At 37.2% G+C, this 19207-nt stretch overlaps 1 protein-coding gene across 1 annotated transcript; it reads left to right on the forward strand.

Annotated features, from left to right (window-relative positions):
• LOC109824550 (tyrosine--tRNA ligase 1, cytoplasmic) lies at nucleotides 319-18224 on the forward strand. The gene is made up of 10 exons (XM_020391178.1): nucleotides 319-535; nucleotides 634-781; nucleotides 2621-2904; nucleotides 3320-3416; nucleotides 9126-9231; nucleotides 9332-9414; nucleotides 10044-10189; nucleotides 10645-10750; nucleotides 17741-17800; nucleotides 17959-18224. Exons 1-10 carry the CDS (start codon nucleotides 444-446, stop codon nucleotides 17977-17979), a joined length of 1143 nt encoding a protein of 380 aa, XP_020246767.1. The 5' UTR covers nucleotides 319-443; the 3' UTR covers nucleotides 17980-18224.

Raw genomic sequence — 19207 nt, forward strand, 5'->3', positions numbered from 1 at the left:
TTTGGTGTCTGAGACTGAGAGAATGAGGGGTTTTATACAATCGGGTAATGGGTATGGGTTACGGGTAGCAGATGACTTGTTGAAGTTCGGTCGGGTCGGTTAATACGGGTTGAAATTGTCTGAACCCGACCCGAACCGTTCACACTTTAAAACCGCACTTGATGTAGAAGTTCGGTCGGTTTCGGATGGTTTAATCGGTTTCAACCGAACTGTGCTCACCCCTACTCAAAACAATTCTTCTTAGAAATAGATTTCTATTTCTTTGATTTCCCAATTTTTTTTGACAAACAAACAGACCCTAAAGTTCAAGATGACTGATCCCCATTAGGACTGATATCTAAAAGCGCCTACCCAAAATAAACCCCTAGAAATCCATTGGTCGACGGGCCACAGCATTCAGCCTTTCTCGTCTCCTTTCCTTTCAAATCCCCCCTCCAGTTCCCATGGCCGAAGCTCCGTCATCAGAGGCTTTCTCCGCATCCTCCTCCGCCTCCGAAGTTCCTGCTCCGCCGTCTTCGCAGCCCGTTATCGATGGGTAGGCAAAACCCTAAACCCTAAACCCTAGATCTGAACTGAAGAAACCTGAACCCTAATTTTTGTCTTTTGTTTTGTTTTTCTTTTTTGAAAATTTAGGTTGAGCTTGGAGGAGAAGTTTCAGTTGGTGAGGAGCGTGGGAGAGGAGTGCATCCAAGAGGAGGAACTGAGGAATCTCTTGGAGAAGAAGCCTAATCCTATTTGTTATGATGGGTTCGAGCCCTCGGGCAGGATGCACATTGCTCAGGTTTTGTGAAGTTGATCACTTTGTTGCTGTTGTCGTCGTTGTCTTCAATTGAGGTCCCACAATTGAATGGGAGATTACTTTGTTACTTGTGTTTACTTGATTTTTTTGTGGATAATTTAGCCGTCAGAAGAAAAATATAATGCCGTTTGGTTGGAGTTGATTAGTATGCGTATGCACGTATACACATTGGGTTGGAGCCTTTGCGCAGGATGCACATTGCCCAGATATTGTAAATTTAATGCCTTGTTTTCAATGGACTTCCATCTTTTTTACTTTAGTTTGATTGGTGCTATTTGGATAGTTTAACCGTCAAACAAAAAACATAACACAATTTGCTTAGATTTGATTAAGGTGCTTGATGCACTGATGCACACATAGACATTGTGTTTGAGCCCTCACGCAGGGTGCACCCTGTTCAGCTCTGGTGAAGTTGATGCCTCTGTTGTTTTTGTTGTTGCCTCCATCTCCAATTGAATTCACTTGGTTACTTATATTCAATTGATGTGATTTGGATAATGTAACTGATAAAGAAAAATTGGGCTAATTTAGTTAGATTAGCTGGGATGCTTGATACTCACTGAGTTTCAGATTCTCGTGTTTGATTGTTTTTGCGGGGAATTATGTAAATTTTGTTCTGTGATTTGAACGGATTTAATTTTTTTCAAAGGTTTGGTATTCTATCAAGTGCGCTGTACATTGTTATTCTTAGGTTCTTCATAAGGTCGCTTGTTTATATTTAACCTTTTGATCAATTTCAATTGCGAGATAATATTTTAGAACCAAATATCCTGACGGTTGGTGATTTTTATTTTTCAAGACTTGGATATATTTCAAACTTTTATCTAAAAGATACCGGCACCTAGCTATGATCTAAAAATACTTGCATTTATTGGAAAGTCGTTATTCAACCTGTCTTTACCCATTGCTACTTGGCTTCATTTGTATCTAATGTCTTGTAGTTATATATTGTTGAACCTAGATTTTGTTAGTGTGATGCTAGTGAAGTAAGTCATTTAGGGATTGATTGTATCTATTGATGTCCATTTCTTCTGTTGGTTGGTGATTATGGAAAATTCTATTTTTTTTTCAAATTTTTTCAAATAATACAAAAACATGCATTCAAGAATTAGAAATTTATGTGGTTTTTTGGCAGAAAGTTTTGACTTGCATTACAGTTGTACTCGGCAATTCAGGGAATACTACAAATCCAAATTGAAAACAAATGAAAATATTTCCACAAAATATATAAAGTGTAAGATTTTGAATATTCAGATATAACTAACTATACGGGCTTGCCTCAAGAGCATAGTCTGAAAGCCAAAGTATTCTGGAATATCTATAGTTGTTGAATTTTTTTTCCTATTTACTAGTTCTAGCTTAGTATTAGGAAGATATTCAAGAGTCCTAAGGGTTCTTAAGTTTTCTTCCATGCTCTAGTATAGCTATGCCCCACCTTTGAAGTAGAGAAATCCACTTGATGGTTGCTTAAATAGGACGAGTGCATGATTTTGAATCTTGCTTCACAAAAGATGTAGTTCCGGACTTCTAGTATATTTAATTCATAATATACCTTTTCAAATTAATGCAAAATTGTTCAAACAATCATTTCTTTATATTTCTTGCTTGACCGAACATTTTACTTTTTATTGCTAGCAGCTCATTATTTTCATGCGACTGGAATTAGAAATATCTTGCTAATGGCTGGTATTGGCAGATACGAGGCCTTATTATATCTATCAAATATTGTGTATGAATTTTACAATATTAAATATGACTTGAGTAAATCTAAGTTGTCTTCATATTTCATTGTGGTTTGAAATGATTTCTTGTGACTTTCAGGGTGTTATGAAGGCTATAAATGTCAACAAATTAACGTCAGCTGGGTGCACTGTTAAAATCTGGATAGCTGATTGGTTTGCCCAGCTAAACAATAAGATGGGAGGTGATTTGAAGAAAATTCAGACTGTTGGCCGTTATCTGATTGAGATATGGAAAGCCGTGGGAATGAAACTGGATAAGGTTGAATTTTTATGGTCCTCAGAGGAAATTAATGGTCGGGCACATGAGTACTGGCCGCTTGTGATGGATATTGCTCGAAGAAACACACTTCCTAGAATAATAAGGTTCATCATGCAATGAGATATCTATAGGTTTCTGGTCTTGTATTTGAATAGGTCATCATAGTCTAATTGCTATCCGTCCTTTTTCCCACTAAAAGTGGGGCTGACTACAGAGCAAAAGACTCCATGAAATATTTGACAAAATTTTAGGACTGACCGTCAACCTGACATTAACCGGCTAAGCTGGTAGCAAATCTTTTGCCGATTATTGAGAAGAGAATAAAACTTAAGAGGGCAATTTGCAAGTCAGGCGGTCTACTTTAATTATCACGCGGTTTAAGCTCGTGCAATCAAAGGGGCAACTCACGTATTGTTCTAGATTAAATATCTAGAATAATAGGAGGATGATAAATCATATTTTGTTTTCCTTTTCTTTTTCCTTATAGTTATTTATTGACATTGAACTGGTGTCATGCAGGTGTAGCCAGATCATGGGCCGTAATGAGACAGATGAGCTAACTGCTGCCCAAATTTTCTATCCATGCATGCAATGTGCTGACATTTTCTTCTTGAAGGTTGCTTTTCTCACTTGCATTTTAAATGTTTTCTTTATCATTATTAAGTCAATTATTGTAATATATATATAGTTTTGATTCATATGCTGGTGTGTGCTTTTTCATCAATATGCAGTTGGAATGGTTGGAAGACTTAAATCAGAATCATGATTTGGTTTTTTTGTTAGTCTTGAAGCTTAATCAATCATTCTCAAATACATATATTGTTGCTTCTTGAATGTTAGACTGGGTGTTATTTTTCATGACTATGCTGTTTGAATGGTTGACTGGCTGAAATCTAAGTCATGATTGGGTTTTAAGTTGTTAGCCTTGACATCATGGACGAACATGAACATTTGAAGGTAGGCCTTGTTCATGATATAAGAGACCCAGACTATTTTTTGCAAACTGCGTAATGGTGTATTTCAAATTTGGAGCATACTGTCTTATTTAGAAGGCTAAGAGGCTAATAGCCTTTTGTTGGCACAATGGTTTATATTATATATCAATTAAGAGTTTGTTAAGTAGCAGGAATCCACTTGGGAGTTCGGATACTCGCATAAGGTTGAATTAAAGACTCCCCCGAGTGTTAGTTTCCCATTGGTCACACAGTCCCTTGTTTTATGGGAGTATGATTTCTTCCATAAGAGGTGGTTATCCAATATTCACATTTAACTTCAATCATGAATTTTCTCCAAAATATCACTACCTTGCTTTCCCTCGACACCTTCAGCAACAACGCCGCCTGTAACACATCATAACCTCCACCACCATCTCCACCATCGTTGCTCTAGCTGTTGACTGTCATTCTTCCCTGTGGCTACCTTTACTGTTAGGCATCACCGTCACACATACCACTGGCTACCAACACCACCATCACAGTCACCAATTTGACATTGTTGATTGTGACTAACAAGGACTGTCACTGCTATTACACTGTCAAATGCTGTCGTAGGCGTGTCATTGCTGCCACCACTACTATCGAGTGAACTATTGATTATCACAATCTGTCTAGATGTAGTGCACATTGTCGATGACCATCAAATATGCCATCTTAGATCACCGACTGGCGACCTGCCATGGTAAACCATTAGTATGTTCAGCATCACCATCACCACAATCATTGTTCCATTGCCATAACTAAGTGCGGTGTCAACAAACTGTTACCTCCCTGCTGTCATTGCGCTATAATCATTAATCATACAATTCCGCCCAATTGGTACCATCACTCACTAAGTTGGTGGCGTCGATCGTCACAACAGGCCCACAGTCATCACCATAGAACAATGCATTAGTCAATGACTGCACGTCACTAGGTTGTACAAAAAAGTGTAAACTCTTTCACTTATGGCTCCTGAATAAAAGATTATTGACCTTTAAGTTGAAACATTTGTCAGTAATTTTCACATTTTGCCGATTCTTTTTCTTGGAAAACTATTGATTAGAACTTCTTTGACATCCTCAAACACCCTTGGTTGCTTTGCCATGCAAAATGCAGTTTTCTTATTTCTCGAGTTTGATTTCCGGAATTCGATTCCCGAAAATCTTGCATTACAACAAAATTTGGCAAACATTCTAAATGGTGTCAGTTCACCATGTTTGATATATTAAAGGGTTATAGAAATGTAATATTCACAACATTTTTTCTCTCCAAATTAACTCTTTTTTATATAAGGATAATGACTGGGAATACAGTGATAATGATACTAGTGGTGATAATGGTCGATATTAGGATGATGATGGTGGAAACCAACAATGGTTGTCCTAACCACCAATGAATTGAGTCCTCTGTTGAATATATAGAAGTTTGATTAAGGAAAAAAAACTATTGCATTCACGAAATTTGATTGCAAAAAGTCTCATGCCATATTTAACCAATTCGATGACATCCAGCTTCCATTTCTTTTCCAACTACCCGCTCATCCTTCACCCCCACTCTCTCTTTAACTATTCATTAACTTCTAAATCCTAACGTCCACCCTTCCATTCTTTCTGACATTAATCCCCAGTGTTATCAAAGGTGTGCGCCTCATCCGCCCTGTGATACTGGGCAGTGGCAAAGAGTCCCGCATATGATGTGGTAGTGCCTTTTGGCACCTCACAAGCGTCATGTAGGGCTTGTATACAAGGCATAACGTCGTATATTTTTGTTCTTTAACATTTTAATTGGGTCTTTATACCCGATAACCCATATCCCAAAAAGAAAAATACACCTATTAAGCCATTTTAGTAGCCCGGTTGAGGATCCTATCTTGTTTTTGTTTACCACTTGGTTTTGCTTTGATATAAGTCTTGATTTTATTTTTGATTTGGACAATTATGTAGGCCTGTCCATCCGGGCCGGCCCGGCCCGGAAATCCGGGCCCGGGCCGGGCAAAACCGGAGCCCGGACCCGGGTACCCTGGGCCGGGTCCGGGCCGGGTTCCGGGCCGGGCCGGGTTTTTTCATTTTTTTAAAATTTTTTTTTTTCAAATTTTTAAATTTTATTTAAGTTTTAAATTATAAAAAAAGACAAAAAAAAATAATTTTATTAATCACTTAAAATGACATAAATTACAAATAAAAAATTATAAAAATAAATTCTTTATTAATAATTAATAAATCATTTACAAATTACAAGTATAAATTTATTTTGGAATTCATCGCATCACAATAGATAAGTACATCCCACCTAGGTTTTTTTAAATTTCTTTTCTTTTTTTTGATAAAAAAATAATAAAAATTAGTTTAATATTATTATATTTTATATAATTATGTATTAGTATATACTTCTAAATTATTATGTAACTATATATTATATATACATATATTATATGTAAATATATTGTATATATTTATAAGTTATAATTTAAGAGAGAGAGAGAATCGCATAAGTAACCCTGTAGCCGTTGCTCGTTGGGCCAATGGGGAAGTAACCGTTGTAATATACTATACTTATATACTAAGAGAGAGAGTATACACACACACATATATAAAAGAGTATACTTATATAATAGGGAGTATACATATATAAGAGAGAGTATACTTATATATACATATATACTAAGAGAGAGAGTATATTAGTATATATATATATATATATACATATATTATACATATATAAGAGAGTGTATACTTATATATACTTATATAAGAGAGAGTATACATATATAAGAGAGAGTATACTTATATATACATATATACTAAGAGAGAGTATATATATATACATACATACATACATTATACATATATAAGAGAGAGTATTCTTATATATACTTATATAAGAGAAAGTATACTTATATATACTTATACATATATATACTTATATAAGAGAGAGTATACTTATATATACTTATATACTAAGAGAGAGTATATATATACACACATATGACATATTATACATATATAGAAATATGTTATATATACATATATAAAAATATATTATATATACATATATTATACATATTATATATATTTATATATACATATATAATATAATACATAAAAAATAAAAAAATAAAAAAACTACTATTTCCGCGGCCGTTGTCTTTCGGGCGGGCACAAAAAGCCGGCCGGCCCGGCCCGGAGCCTGTACTTGGCCCGGGTTTTCCGGCCGCCCGGGCCGGGGGCTGTTTTGGACAGCCCTACAATTATGAACTTTACTACTAGGTTGGATGTGTTAACTTAGCATTATGAATTAAGACCTTATTTTGTGATTTGGTAGTAGATATTATTTATTGTGACATATTTTTAGTGAAAATTCACAAATATGTTCTTTCATGCTTGATTATTTATCTTAAAAAAAATTATGTGTGCAGTGTGCACCTCGCTTCATTCAGGCGTGCGCTTCGCATTGCGCTTTGCACATATGCGCGTAAAGGGACTTTGTGTCCCGCGATGCGCGTCACACATTGATGACACTTATAGTCCCTCATTCCTTCCTCTATAAAAGAACAGTCCGCACAAAACACAAACGAAAAACAAAACAGAAAACACGCCATTACACTTGAAAAGCGGTGGCAAGAAGAAGAAAGAAGGAAAAAGTAGAATAAAGCAAGAAAGAAGAAAAATTTTGTTTCTTCCTTGCTTCTGTCTTGTAAGACAGGAGTTTCACCAATACTCCCATAAGACATCGGTTCCACCAGGACTCCCATTAGACTATTGCCTCATCAGGGCTCCAGCAGGACAACCAACTCATCATGACTACAGTCAGGACAACACCCTTCTCATTCTGCAATGCTGACGACATTTCTGTCTCAAATTCAACACCTTGCTGCAAGGTCATAGTAGTTTGTATGCTTCAACAGGCTTTTGCATGCTACTACATGTGCATGGTTTGCCATAATTTGTGGATTACATGGTAACCACCCTTTTCTCGCTTATGGAACTTTATGTGTGGTTTGCACGAAGTTGCTTTTCTTTGTCTAATTGCTATTGGCGATACTGATATGAGGTTGTGCACGAAGTTGCTTTATTGTCGGCCCTTCCTGGGGTACATGTGAGGTTGTTCGTTACTGTCTTGATGGAGTCTTAACAAGGTTGCTATCTTATCAGAGTTCTGACGAAACTACTATCCAACATCTTAATGTAGCAAGCAAGAGACCTGAAAGAAGAATAAAGAAACAAGGCTTACCTATGCTCTTTTCTTTCTTTTCTTTTACTTTTCGTTGCTCCTTTTCTGTGCAATAGAATGTTTATGTTTTGTTTTTCTCCAGTAATTGTATTCATTCTTTTGGTGATGGATTGCTATTTATAGAGAGAAAGAGATTGAGGGGTTATGGCTAGAGGGAGTGAGAGAGTGGAGATGAGGGGGAGTGGGTTGTTATAGAGTAAGAGAGTCAAGAGGAAAGGTGAGTGACTAGTTGGGCAGTGACGATGAAGGGTGGCTATCATGAGATTGGTTATATAGGAACATATCCACATTCCTACTCTTTTTATCTTCAAATTTCTCTTTTTTATCTTCAACAAACCATTCTCACTATCGAAAACTTCTCATTATCACCGGTCATCCGTCAATATCGTTACATAAAAAGGTTAATTGGGAAAATATGTGGATGCATGCTCTATTTCTGTAAATCACTTTAAAATGCCAAACACAGTAAGATCAGATTATGTAAAGTATTGTATACCAGACATGAGAATGTCACAGGGTGCCAGGCCAAAAGAAGTTCTATCCTAAATATTTTTATTGTTGAAAAAAGACCATTGGCAGGTCACTTACAAATGTTTTGTCTTTGACCAGAACAAACTTGGATAGAGGGTCAGTTAGTTCTTTGCTTTAAAGAGAGTTTGAGCATTTATTTGTAAGACCTAGTGGATTCATACCTTCTGGTATTTCCAAATAAAAAAATAATTTAAATGAGAAAGGGCTTGAGTTATCAGTTATAGTTAATACTTCTAGGAATACCCTAAGAATCAGTATCTTTGTCTTCAATGGTTCCTTCACATGTTTGCTTTCTTAATCTACTTCTGAGTCCTAACCATTCTAAAAAAAGTCTATCGTCTTTGATGGTATAGAAGTTTTGTTTTCCAGAAGATCATACTTATCATAATTGTTGTTATTGTAATTGTAAATGGTGCTTAGAAGTGTAGTTTGTTTTGACAACTTTATCATATGCAACAAAACTGGTTATTCTTTCATGTTTCCGATTATTATTATTGCAATCACTTACCTTGTAATATGTTACATTTAAATATTATCTTTATGTTGCATTGTTTTGTATTTGATGCCAGTTGTTACGTTTATTGCAGGCTGACATCTGCCAATTAGGCATGGATCAGCGAAAAGTCAACGTCCTTGCAAGGGAATATTGTACCGATATTAAAAGGAAAAACAAACCAATCATTCTTTCACACCGTATCCTTTTTTACTTCGATCGTTCTTTTTTCTTTTGAAATTTATTTCTACTATTGGTAATAGTCATCCTTAAATAACTGTTGAGCCGTAACTTGAACAGATATGCTTCCTGGGTTACAACAGGGACAGGAGAAAATGTCAAAAAGTGATCCATCTTCTTCTATCTTCATGGAGGATGAAGAGGTATATTGTTGAGAAAGACAACTAGAATCTGATGTTTTGATCATATTATATGTGTTTTTATGCAAATGTGGATTCAACCTTTTCCTCTTGTTATCAACATAGTTTTGGCCCTCTTGTGTATTCAGAGATCTATCGAACACATCAGTGCTCTTGATAGTGACAATAAACAGTTCCTGTACTGAATTTGATAGCAGACATTTATTAGGTCATTTCAGGATGTTGTCAAAACTTAAATTAATATATAAAAGTGATGGAAAAGGGTATGCAGTTGCGGTTACTGGCTACTACTAAAGCTGCTCTTTGCTGACAATCCTATGGTAGACTTCTTGGACAGGAATCTCATTGCCTCTTGTTATCCCTTAGTCACACTTCTGGTGTGAACCAAGAGAAGAAACTTCTCCTGGTAACATATTCTTAGAAGGAATTATACAAGTTTTGGTAGTAAGTTTTTATTTTTTTGGGTATCTGAATGATGAATTATGAATACAAGATCCTTATAAAAAACTACCGTATGTTTTCTGTGTCTTCTCATATTCTTGATTCCTTTTCAGTATGCATCTTCCTTGTGTTACAAGAATAGTTCTAGAAGTTCAAACCCCATTTCTAACTAGATTGCTGATCTTTTACAGGGTGATGTGAATTCGAAAATAAAGAAAGCTTACTGCCCGCCTAATATTGTTGAGGGAAACCCTTGTCTAGAATATATCAAATATATCATCTTTCCATGGTTTGGAAGCTTTGAGGTAGTACGAAAAGCAGAAAATGGGGGTAACAAGTGAGTGTTTCTAGTCTTCCGATACCTAATTACAACCTTTTTTCCTCAAATTAGTTGCTATGGTTTCATGAAGACCCTTTTGGCCCATTCCAGTTGCCGAATGATGTATTTATATACTTTATATTAACTGATCGTGTATAAGTGTTTTGCTGCTAAATTTTTGGTTCTTACTTCTTACTAAGAAGTAAAATTGTGCTCTCCGTAGCATTCTGTAAATGATACTTGGCGTAGTAGCAATACACTGAGAATTATTATTGTTAGTAATAGTACCACCAGCACCACCACCAACAGCACCATTGCCACTGTTTTAATTTTTTCATGCATTTCTAACTTAGTTGACCGAATTCTTGCTATCTTACTAATCCAGATCTGAATGCTAACTCTGTTAGTTATATGTGGGTTTTTTTTTGCATAGTATTGTGTTCTCACTAGGAAACTATTGCATTGTTTTTCAGAAAATTTACCAGTATGGAGGAGCTAGTTGTAGACTATGAGAGTGGTGCATTGCATCCAGCTGATGTAAAGCCTGCTCTCTCCAAAGCACTAAATCAGATACTACAGGTAACTATCTTTTTTTTATTATTGCTTAGATTTTCTCCTTGCTATGTTGCCGTGTAATATTTGTTGATAATAGTGTATTGTAGTGGGTTTTAGTCCCACATTGCTTGGGAGAACAAACCTCACACTCCTCTACTTGTATAAATATATGTGCACACTCAATATTCAATTCAAGGGAAATTTACCCAAGATTCTCTCTCTCTCTTACTTTAACATGGTATCAGAGATAGGGCTATTTCCCTTTCAATAAAATTTTTAACGCTTTTGCGTTCTTTTGCCAAATCTTGGCCTTATTGCTTTGCAGCCGTTTAATGTTTTATTTTTTTTATTTTTATTTTTAATTATTTGGCGTTCATCTGCCAGATATTTTGGCCTTGTCGTTTTGCGGCCTCTTAACGCGTTTCGCGTTCTCGTTTAACCTTCGGGTTCTATTTTAAACCTTCGGGTTTCATTCTAACCTTCGGGTTCTATTTTAAACCTTCGGGTTTCATTCTAACCTTCGGGTAATTTCTATTAGCTCTTTATGCATGGCGGGCCTGTTTGTCTCATTTTCTTCTGATACTTGTATTGTGCAGGATCCACAGACGGGCAAGACGGTTGGGGCGGGTCGTAGGAGGCACAAACTGTATTTTCTGGAATATCTTCACCTTCCAGAGTCCATACGTCCACGTTCTCTTGTTGCTTCTCTTTGTTCGTCAAAACCCTCTACCTCGCTTCCTGCCAATTTATGGCATAGACGACTTGGTCATGTGTGTAATAAAAGGCTGGAGAGTCTTATTCAGTCTGGAGTACTTGGTCCTGTATCATCTAGTTCTAGTATTGAGTCATGTGCTGGTTGCAAATTGGCTAAATTCACTGCTTTACCATTTAAAATGAGTACATCTGTATCCACTTCCTTATTTGATTTAGTACATTCTGATATTTGGGGGCCAGCTCCTTTGCCTTCTTCATCTGGCTACTTATATTATGTTAGTTTTATCGACGATTTCTCTCGTTTTACATGGGTTTACCTACTTAAGAATCGCTCTGACGTACTTACTGCTTATCAAGCCTTCACTGCTATGATTTTCACTCAATGGCAATCTCGTATTAAAGTTTTTCGTTCTGATTGTGCCAAAGAGTACCTATCCTCTGCCATGCGCTCTATCATGTCCTCTCATGGGACTATCTTTCAACAGTCATGTCCCTACACTCATGAGCAAAATGGTGTTGCTGAACGCAAACATCGTCATATCCTCGATACTGCCCGATCAATGCTCATTTCTTACTCTGTTCCTCGTCGTTTCTGGGCTGAGGCTATTCTCACCGCGACTCATGCCATTAATATCACTCCATCTAGCTCTCTTTCCGGTGCTACTCCTTATAGTCGTGTTTATACTCATCCTCCCCGTTATGATCTAGTTCGCGTTTTTGGTTGTCGATGTTTTGTTTTTCTGCCATCTCACGAACGTGATAAATTGTCTCCCAGAGCAGTTTCTTGTGTTTATTTAGGAATTAGTTCAGAACATCGAGGTTATCGTTGTTATGATCCCGCAACTCGTCGAGTTCATATATCTCGTCATGTTCAGTTCGAAGAGGATTCTCCATATTATTCTACTTCTGATGACTTTAATTTCCTCCACTCTACCGATCATGCTTCCCCGTCCACTGCATCACCCACTTCTTCACCTCAATTTTCCTTTCGAGATCTCCCTGACATCTCTCCCTCTCCTTCTGTTGACTCTTCCTCACCTGAGTCTTCTCTTACACCATCTAATCCATATCCTGTGGACACAACTCTCACTCCAGAAAATACTGTTGATCTTCATGCACCTGCGCCAGCATCTCCCCCGCCTGAGGTTCCTCTTGCTCTTCGTCGAGGCAAACGCCCACATGTCATGCCTGCCCGGTATGCTTCTGTTACTTCTTATTCACCTATCTTTCATAACTTTCTTGCTGCCATTCATACTATTGTTGAGCCAAAGTCCTTCCAAGAGGCAGTTCAAATTCCAGAGTGGCGACAAGCTATGGCTGAGGAATTTCAAGCATTTCAGCAAACTCATACCTGGGATATTGTTCCCTGTCCTCCTGGGATCTCTCTTGTTGGCAGTAAATGGGTTTATAAGGTCAAGTTTCGTCCTGATGGCACCATTGAACGTCGAAAAGCTCGTTTAGTGGCTAGAGGTTTTACTCAGCAACAAGGTATTGATTATGAGGAGACCTTTGCTCCTGTTGCTCAGATGCCCACTGTGCGTACTCTCCTTGCGGTCGCTGCTGCTCATCGTTGGCCCTTATACCAGATGGATGTCAAAAATGCTTTTCTTCATGGCTCTTTATCAGAGACCGTATATATGCAACCGCCTCCAGGGTCAAATATTCCTCCGGGACATGTATGTCTCCTTCGTCGTGCTGTTTATGGTCTCAAACAGGCACCCCGCGCTTGGTTTGAGTGTTTTCGCGATGTTGTGCTCAAAGCGGGCTTTATAGAAAGTCATCAAGATGCTTCTCTGTTTGTTCGCACTACATCGCGTGGCAGGGTTTTATTACTCATCTATGTAGATGATATGATCATTACAGGTGATGATATGACAGGTATACAATACGCAAAATCTCAGTTGCAACAACAGTTCCACATGAAGGATCTTGGATCTCTTCGGTATTTCCTTGGTCTAGAAATTTCTCAAGGCCCGCGGGGTGTATTACTGTCTCAACAGAAGTATCTCTCAGATATTCTAAATCAAGCTGAGTTAACTGATAATACAACTGTCGATACTCCACTCCAGCAGAATGTCAAACTTTGCTCTACTGACGGTGAGCCTCTATCTGATCCTACCCGATATCGACATCTTGTTGGTCAGTTGGTCTATTTGTGCATCTCTCGACCAGATATCTCTCATGCTGTTGGTATTGTCAGTCAATTTGTTAGTGCCCCACGTTCTGTACACTATGCTGTCTTATTACGGATTCTTCGGTACCTCCGGGGTACTAGCACTCGCTCACTTTTGTTTCCTGCTACATCTAAGTTAGAGCTTTGTGCATATTCTGATGCTGATTGGGCTGGTGATCCAACTACCAGAAAGTCTACCACAGGTTATTGTATATTTCTTGGTGATTCCCTTATTTCCTGGCGAAGTAAGAAACAAGATGTTATTGCTCTTTCCAGTACTGAGGCAGAGTATCGTGCAATGTCCACAACAGCTAAAGAGATTATTCATCTTCGTCGCCTTCTCAGTGATTTCGGTATTTCTGTTACGACTCCTACTCCTCTCTACTGTGATAATAAGAGTGCCATCCAGATTGCTAATAATCCAGTATTTCATGAAAGGACCAAACATATTGAGATCGACGCTCATTTTGTCCGTCACCAAGTTATCAAGGACAAGACAATTCTACTTCCTCATGTTTCATCCGCTGACGAGCTTGCAGATTTCTTCACAAAGGCCTTACCTGTTCATCGGTTCCAGTTTCTTGTACGCAAACTCACTTTGTTTGATCCAACATGAGTTTGAAGGGGGCTGTTGATAATAGTGTATTGTAGTGGGTTTTAGTCCCACATTGCTTGGGAGAACAAACCTCACACTCCTCTACTTGTATAAATATATGTGCACACTCAATATTCAATTCAAGGGAAATTTACCCAAGATTCTCTCTCTCTCTTACTTTAACAATATTAATGAGAGTGGTTTTTTGAATATCAATATCAATTCATCTTTCAAAGTTCCCGATTGTTAGATTTTCATTTGTTCTTTAGTCCAAGTATAAAGCTAATGTTCTCTTTTGTCAATCAACTGAGAATGATTTAATATGTAGGTAGTATATGAAGTATTCTGCTTTCATTCAATTTTTCACCTTAAATCTCTACCAAGAGCAACTGTCTTGGTAATGCAGATCGGATGCTAGGACGAAATAATAACAAAAAAATATGGACATATTGAAATTGCACTCATCATTTATTAAAGAAAAGATACAAATCTGGGCTTCACACCCAGACAACTCGCATGCTAAAATAATACTCCCCACAACTCACATGCTGGATAACTCTCATAGCCTGAGCTTACACCATTCTTCTCTCGTCCCTCAAAATGAAGAAGTACAATCCCTTCTATAGGAACAAACTATAGGGAAAACAAATTCCTAGAAAGATAGCAACAAAAAAAATTAACATCAAATAAATTTGCCACTCATTCTAACTATAATTGAAATAGTAACTGAAATTGAAATCATAAGAAAAACTAAAATCTTACAAACTTTAAGCATATTTCCAAATTTTACAATTTTCCATGGGCAGAAGTCTGTTTTAGTTGATATGATTTTTCTTGGATCCACATGCTGAAGCCCGAGGTCGAGATATTAATATATTATTATCATTATTAAAAAAAACCTTTACGCATCAAAAACTTAAACAAGGTTGCGACTAGTGTCCCACACTTCACAAACTCTTCATATGTTTAAACTATTTTTTTGACCTTCACCGTTTTTAGATTTTTGGGATATAATTTCCTTGCAAAACCTTAATTTACTAGCTCCGTACAAATTAGATTTTATCTATCAGTATGTCAAAATTTGGGTCTCACCTATATGTGGTCCCATAACTTTTGTCAACTCAGGTATTTACTGGAGCGTGAGTTCTGCTTATTAATGGTACTGGGTTTTCAATTTTTTAGAAGGGAAACTAAGATTAGTTGCTGACATCAAGAGTTTTTTAATTATGGCTTAACTGAGGTTATGATCAGTAGTATTGTCATATACATTTAATTGTTAGTGGGTTCTCAGCCGAAACGAGGCTGAATACGCGTGTATAAGCCCTGCACACATAACATGGATTTGTTACCTGTCCACAGCTTCATTCCAATTCTAAAAACCCAAATCTTCAGTTCATTTCTTTCAGTAAGAGCTTAAATCTGGTGGAGATCAAAAAATACTACGCAAGAAGCTGGAATATATAGATTATAGATATATATATATTATAGTATAGCGGTACGGTGCTATAAGTATGAGTATATAACTTATGAGAGAGAGAGAGAGAGAGAGGAGAGGAGAGGTATTATGGTATGCTTGGGGGTACAAGCACAAAAAGTTTGTGGCTTGGGTAGTGAGTGTGCACATCCCCCTCATCATTCAATTTGGCGACCACAGTTCACCTCGGGTAGGGAATGGATGGGGATGCTGAACAACAGCATACCATAGCACCAAAATATTGTGCTTCGGCTACCAAGCCATAACCATATTTCTCTATATTTTTGCTAGGTATATTTACTATAGTATGATATAGTACGTATGATATAGTATATACTATACGCTACCTTATATATGAGAAAATATGGGGTATGTTTGCGGCGTAGCCCAATGCACAAATTTGTCGTGCTTGCTAGTGAGCGCGTGACATAAGTCCCCTCCACTCATTCAATTGTGGGGACCACATTCACATGAGCTTGATGAGGTGCATGTGGGGCATATGCGCATCATTTGAATGAGTGGAGGGGATTATGCCACCTCACTACCAACACAACTTTTTATGCTTGGGGGCACCTGGAGGTACCAGAGCATACTCATTTCTCTGTCTCTCTCTCTCTATATACTATAGTAGGTACAGCCTTATTTATATATATATATATTATGACTATACTAGATGATATGAAGAAAATCATGGGTATGCTTGGTACCAGCACAAATTTTCGTGCTTACGGTAGTGATATGTCACATCCCGGCCATTCCACTCACTAACCATGTAATTTTGTTGCCACAATTGAATGAGTGGATGATGGACTTTTCTACACGCTCGACTACAAGCACAACTTTCTTGTGCTTCGCCGTAGCCGAGAGCGATACCCGATATTTGCTCGTCTCTTGCTTTACTTCTATGCCGCTCACGTATAATGTTATATATAGTAGATTAGATGGGCATATCCTTGGTCATAGGAGCGGGATCTTCCGCTCGCTTGACGTTTACTGGGTGGCCCAATCTCCGCACACCGATTATCAAAGTTAGGAGGAGAGGAGATATGAGTGCGTGGGGGGGGATTGTGTGCGGTACTGTGTTATTGTAGGATGGTGGGGATCTAGGATGGCCCCCGCCAGGCGATGAATGCCGACGAAGGGAGAGAATCTCCCTCCTCATGACAAGCGATACCCATTACATCCCTCACGGAGTACTCCCTATATATATAGTATAATATGATATTATATATATCATACTATATAATTCTATATCTGAATGTTTTTGCGGTTTCGCTTGAAGTGCACCCATATTTTTGATAGTCACCAAAATTTTTTCCAGATTGTTTCTAGATCCGAATCCGATCTGAAATTGGCATATGCAGATTTAGGCCTATTTGGTTATTATGAGTTGTAATTCCATGATTGCAATTCCTAGACTTTGTTCTAGTCTAGTTAGTGGTTTTTGGAGTAGAGGAATTCAAATTAAGTTCAGTGTTTTTTCTTATAAAGCTGATAGTATGGAATTCTTGATAGTATGGAATTCTTACTTGAAACAAGTTAATGGCAAGCCGGTTGCATGAGATTCACAACATGTCAACATCTCCTATGTTCTCTGAGAAACATATCAAAATCTCTACTTTTTCTTTTGGAAGTCTTCTTCCCTTGCCTGCTATGTTTCTTGTTCTCACAGAGCCCTTTTCCCTTGTTCACTCTTTTAGTTCAATTTGCATCTTCTTTCTCCTCCCTCCAAATTGGAGGGGTTTTCTCTCTATTCACTTTCTAATTCATTTTGCACCTTCTCTTTCCTTGTCTCACTACACTTCACCTTACCCTCTAAAAACTCCCTACCAAAGACAATTTTTAATTTTGCACCTTACCTTACTCTACCTCCCCTCCCTACCAAACCAAGCCTTAAGGTGCTTCTGTTAGCAAATGTTAGCTATACTATTGGTTAATTCAGTTGCCTACATTATTACTTCACTTGTCTTGTGTAATAATCTCATTTGCCTATGTTAATTCATTTCCCCCCCCTTGTTGTCTTGTTGTTTAATAATCTTATTGACCTACTACTTGCAGCCTGTTCGTGATCACTTCAAAAACGACCCCACTGCAAAAGAATTGTTGAAAACTGTGAAGGTAACTTTTATTTGGGGCTCCTAAGATCTGAATCTTCGTAAGATCTTGGTCCAAGGAACAAAGTGTGATCCAGATGGGAACACAGATTCTTTGTCACAAAATTAAATTTATCTTGTTTGGGTTTGATAATTGATAGAAACTCCCGTGTCTCTTTGCAGGGATACAGAGTTACCAGGTGAGGGGTTTCTTTCGCTAGACATCAAATTCAGTCAGGAGACTTGATAGAACCAATTTTCAGTTAAATTCCAATTTTATGAGTATTTACAGTTTATATTCTGGATGCTTTACGGATAATTTTGATCATACTGTTCTGGACAAATTAATATCAGGATATACAAGAGATTTTATAATTCCCTGAATATGTGTTTTGGAGTAAAAGTTAATGTTCTTATAATTTGTGTTATTTGATTAATTAATGAGATCATATTTATTATGGACGCAAGGAAAATATATTGAAAATATCTGATATCTTTACTTGTGTCCTTTTTCATAGCTTTGCGAATATTACTGTTTAAATAATTCTTTTAAGGGTTAATTTCAGAGAACCCCCTGAATATTGGGAGGTGTTGCATTAAACCCCACGGAGCTTTTTCATTGCACTAAACCCCCTTAACTTTATTGATTATTTGCATATAGCCCCTCTACATTTTTTTTTACTCTACTAAATTTCATTTGAAAATTTCTCATTTAATCTCCCTGATTAGCACACCATCAAAGCTAATGTCTTGTGATAAGCACATGAAAAAAATGAATATACCCTCAGATTCTTGTAATATTGTCTTTTATAATAGAGGGTATTTATTTTCGAATTTTCCGTCTCTTTTGACATCTTGGAGTTGATGATGCTAATTTTGGGTATTTAAACGAGGAATTTACAGTGAGATTTAGTGTGATAAAAATTTCCAAGGGGATTCTATGCAATATCCCTAAAGTTCATAGGGGTTTAGTGCAATGAAAATGGTTCATGGCTGTTTAGCGCGACATCCTCCAAAGTTGGGGAGTTTTATGAAACTAACCCTTTTTTTTTAACTATTTTAAGGGTAATTATTATGAACCCGCTTGAAGTTGGTTACTTATTATTAAGCCCCTTGTCGTTATCTTTTTGAATCCCCTGCTGTTGAAAAGACTGTTAAGTTCTATCAAAAAGAATATGCGCAAGTCACAGGCATATATTTATGCCAAAATTACCCTCTTCTGCCGCAAAATACGTTTACCTAATTTCCTTTCACTTTTTCTTCATTCTCCCTCAAAGATTAATCTACAATAAACAGTTAAGTTTGTGATACTCAAAGATTAAGCTACCTCTCTAATGTTCGTCAAGAGCTAAGGGACCCTTTCTGTCCTTTATTTGGTTATTGGGTACGTAATCCAGCCAATAATGTAGATGAAAAAAGCTCTTGCAAATTA

This window comes from Asparagus officinalis, chromosome 1, assembly GCF_001876935.1.
Source record: "Asparagus officinalis chromosome 1, Aspof.V1, whole genome shotgun sequence".
Classification (NCBI taxonomy): Eukaryota; Viridiplantae; Streptophyta; class Magnoliopsida; order Asparagales; family Asparagaceae; genus Asparagus; species Asparagus officinalis.

Excerpts from the sequence above, each read along its gene's own strand:
- LOC109824550 (XM_020391178.1), top strand. The coding sequence starts at position 444 with ATGGCCGAAGCTCCGTCATCAGAGGCTTTCTCCGCATCCTCCTCCGCC. Across the intron at positions 536-633 it reads TCGCAGCCCGTTATCGATGG|GTTGAGCTTGGAGGAGAAGT; the intron begins GTAGGCAAAACC and ends TTGAAAATTTAG. Across the intron at positions 2,905-3,319 it reads ACACTTCCTAGAATAATAAG|GTGTAGCCAGATCATGGGCC; the intron begins GTTCATCATGCA and ends GGTGTCATGCAG.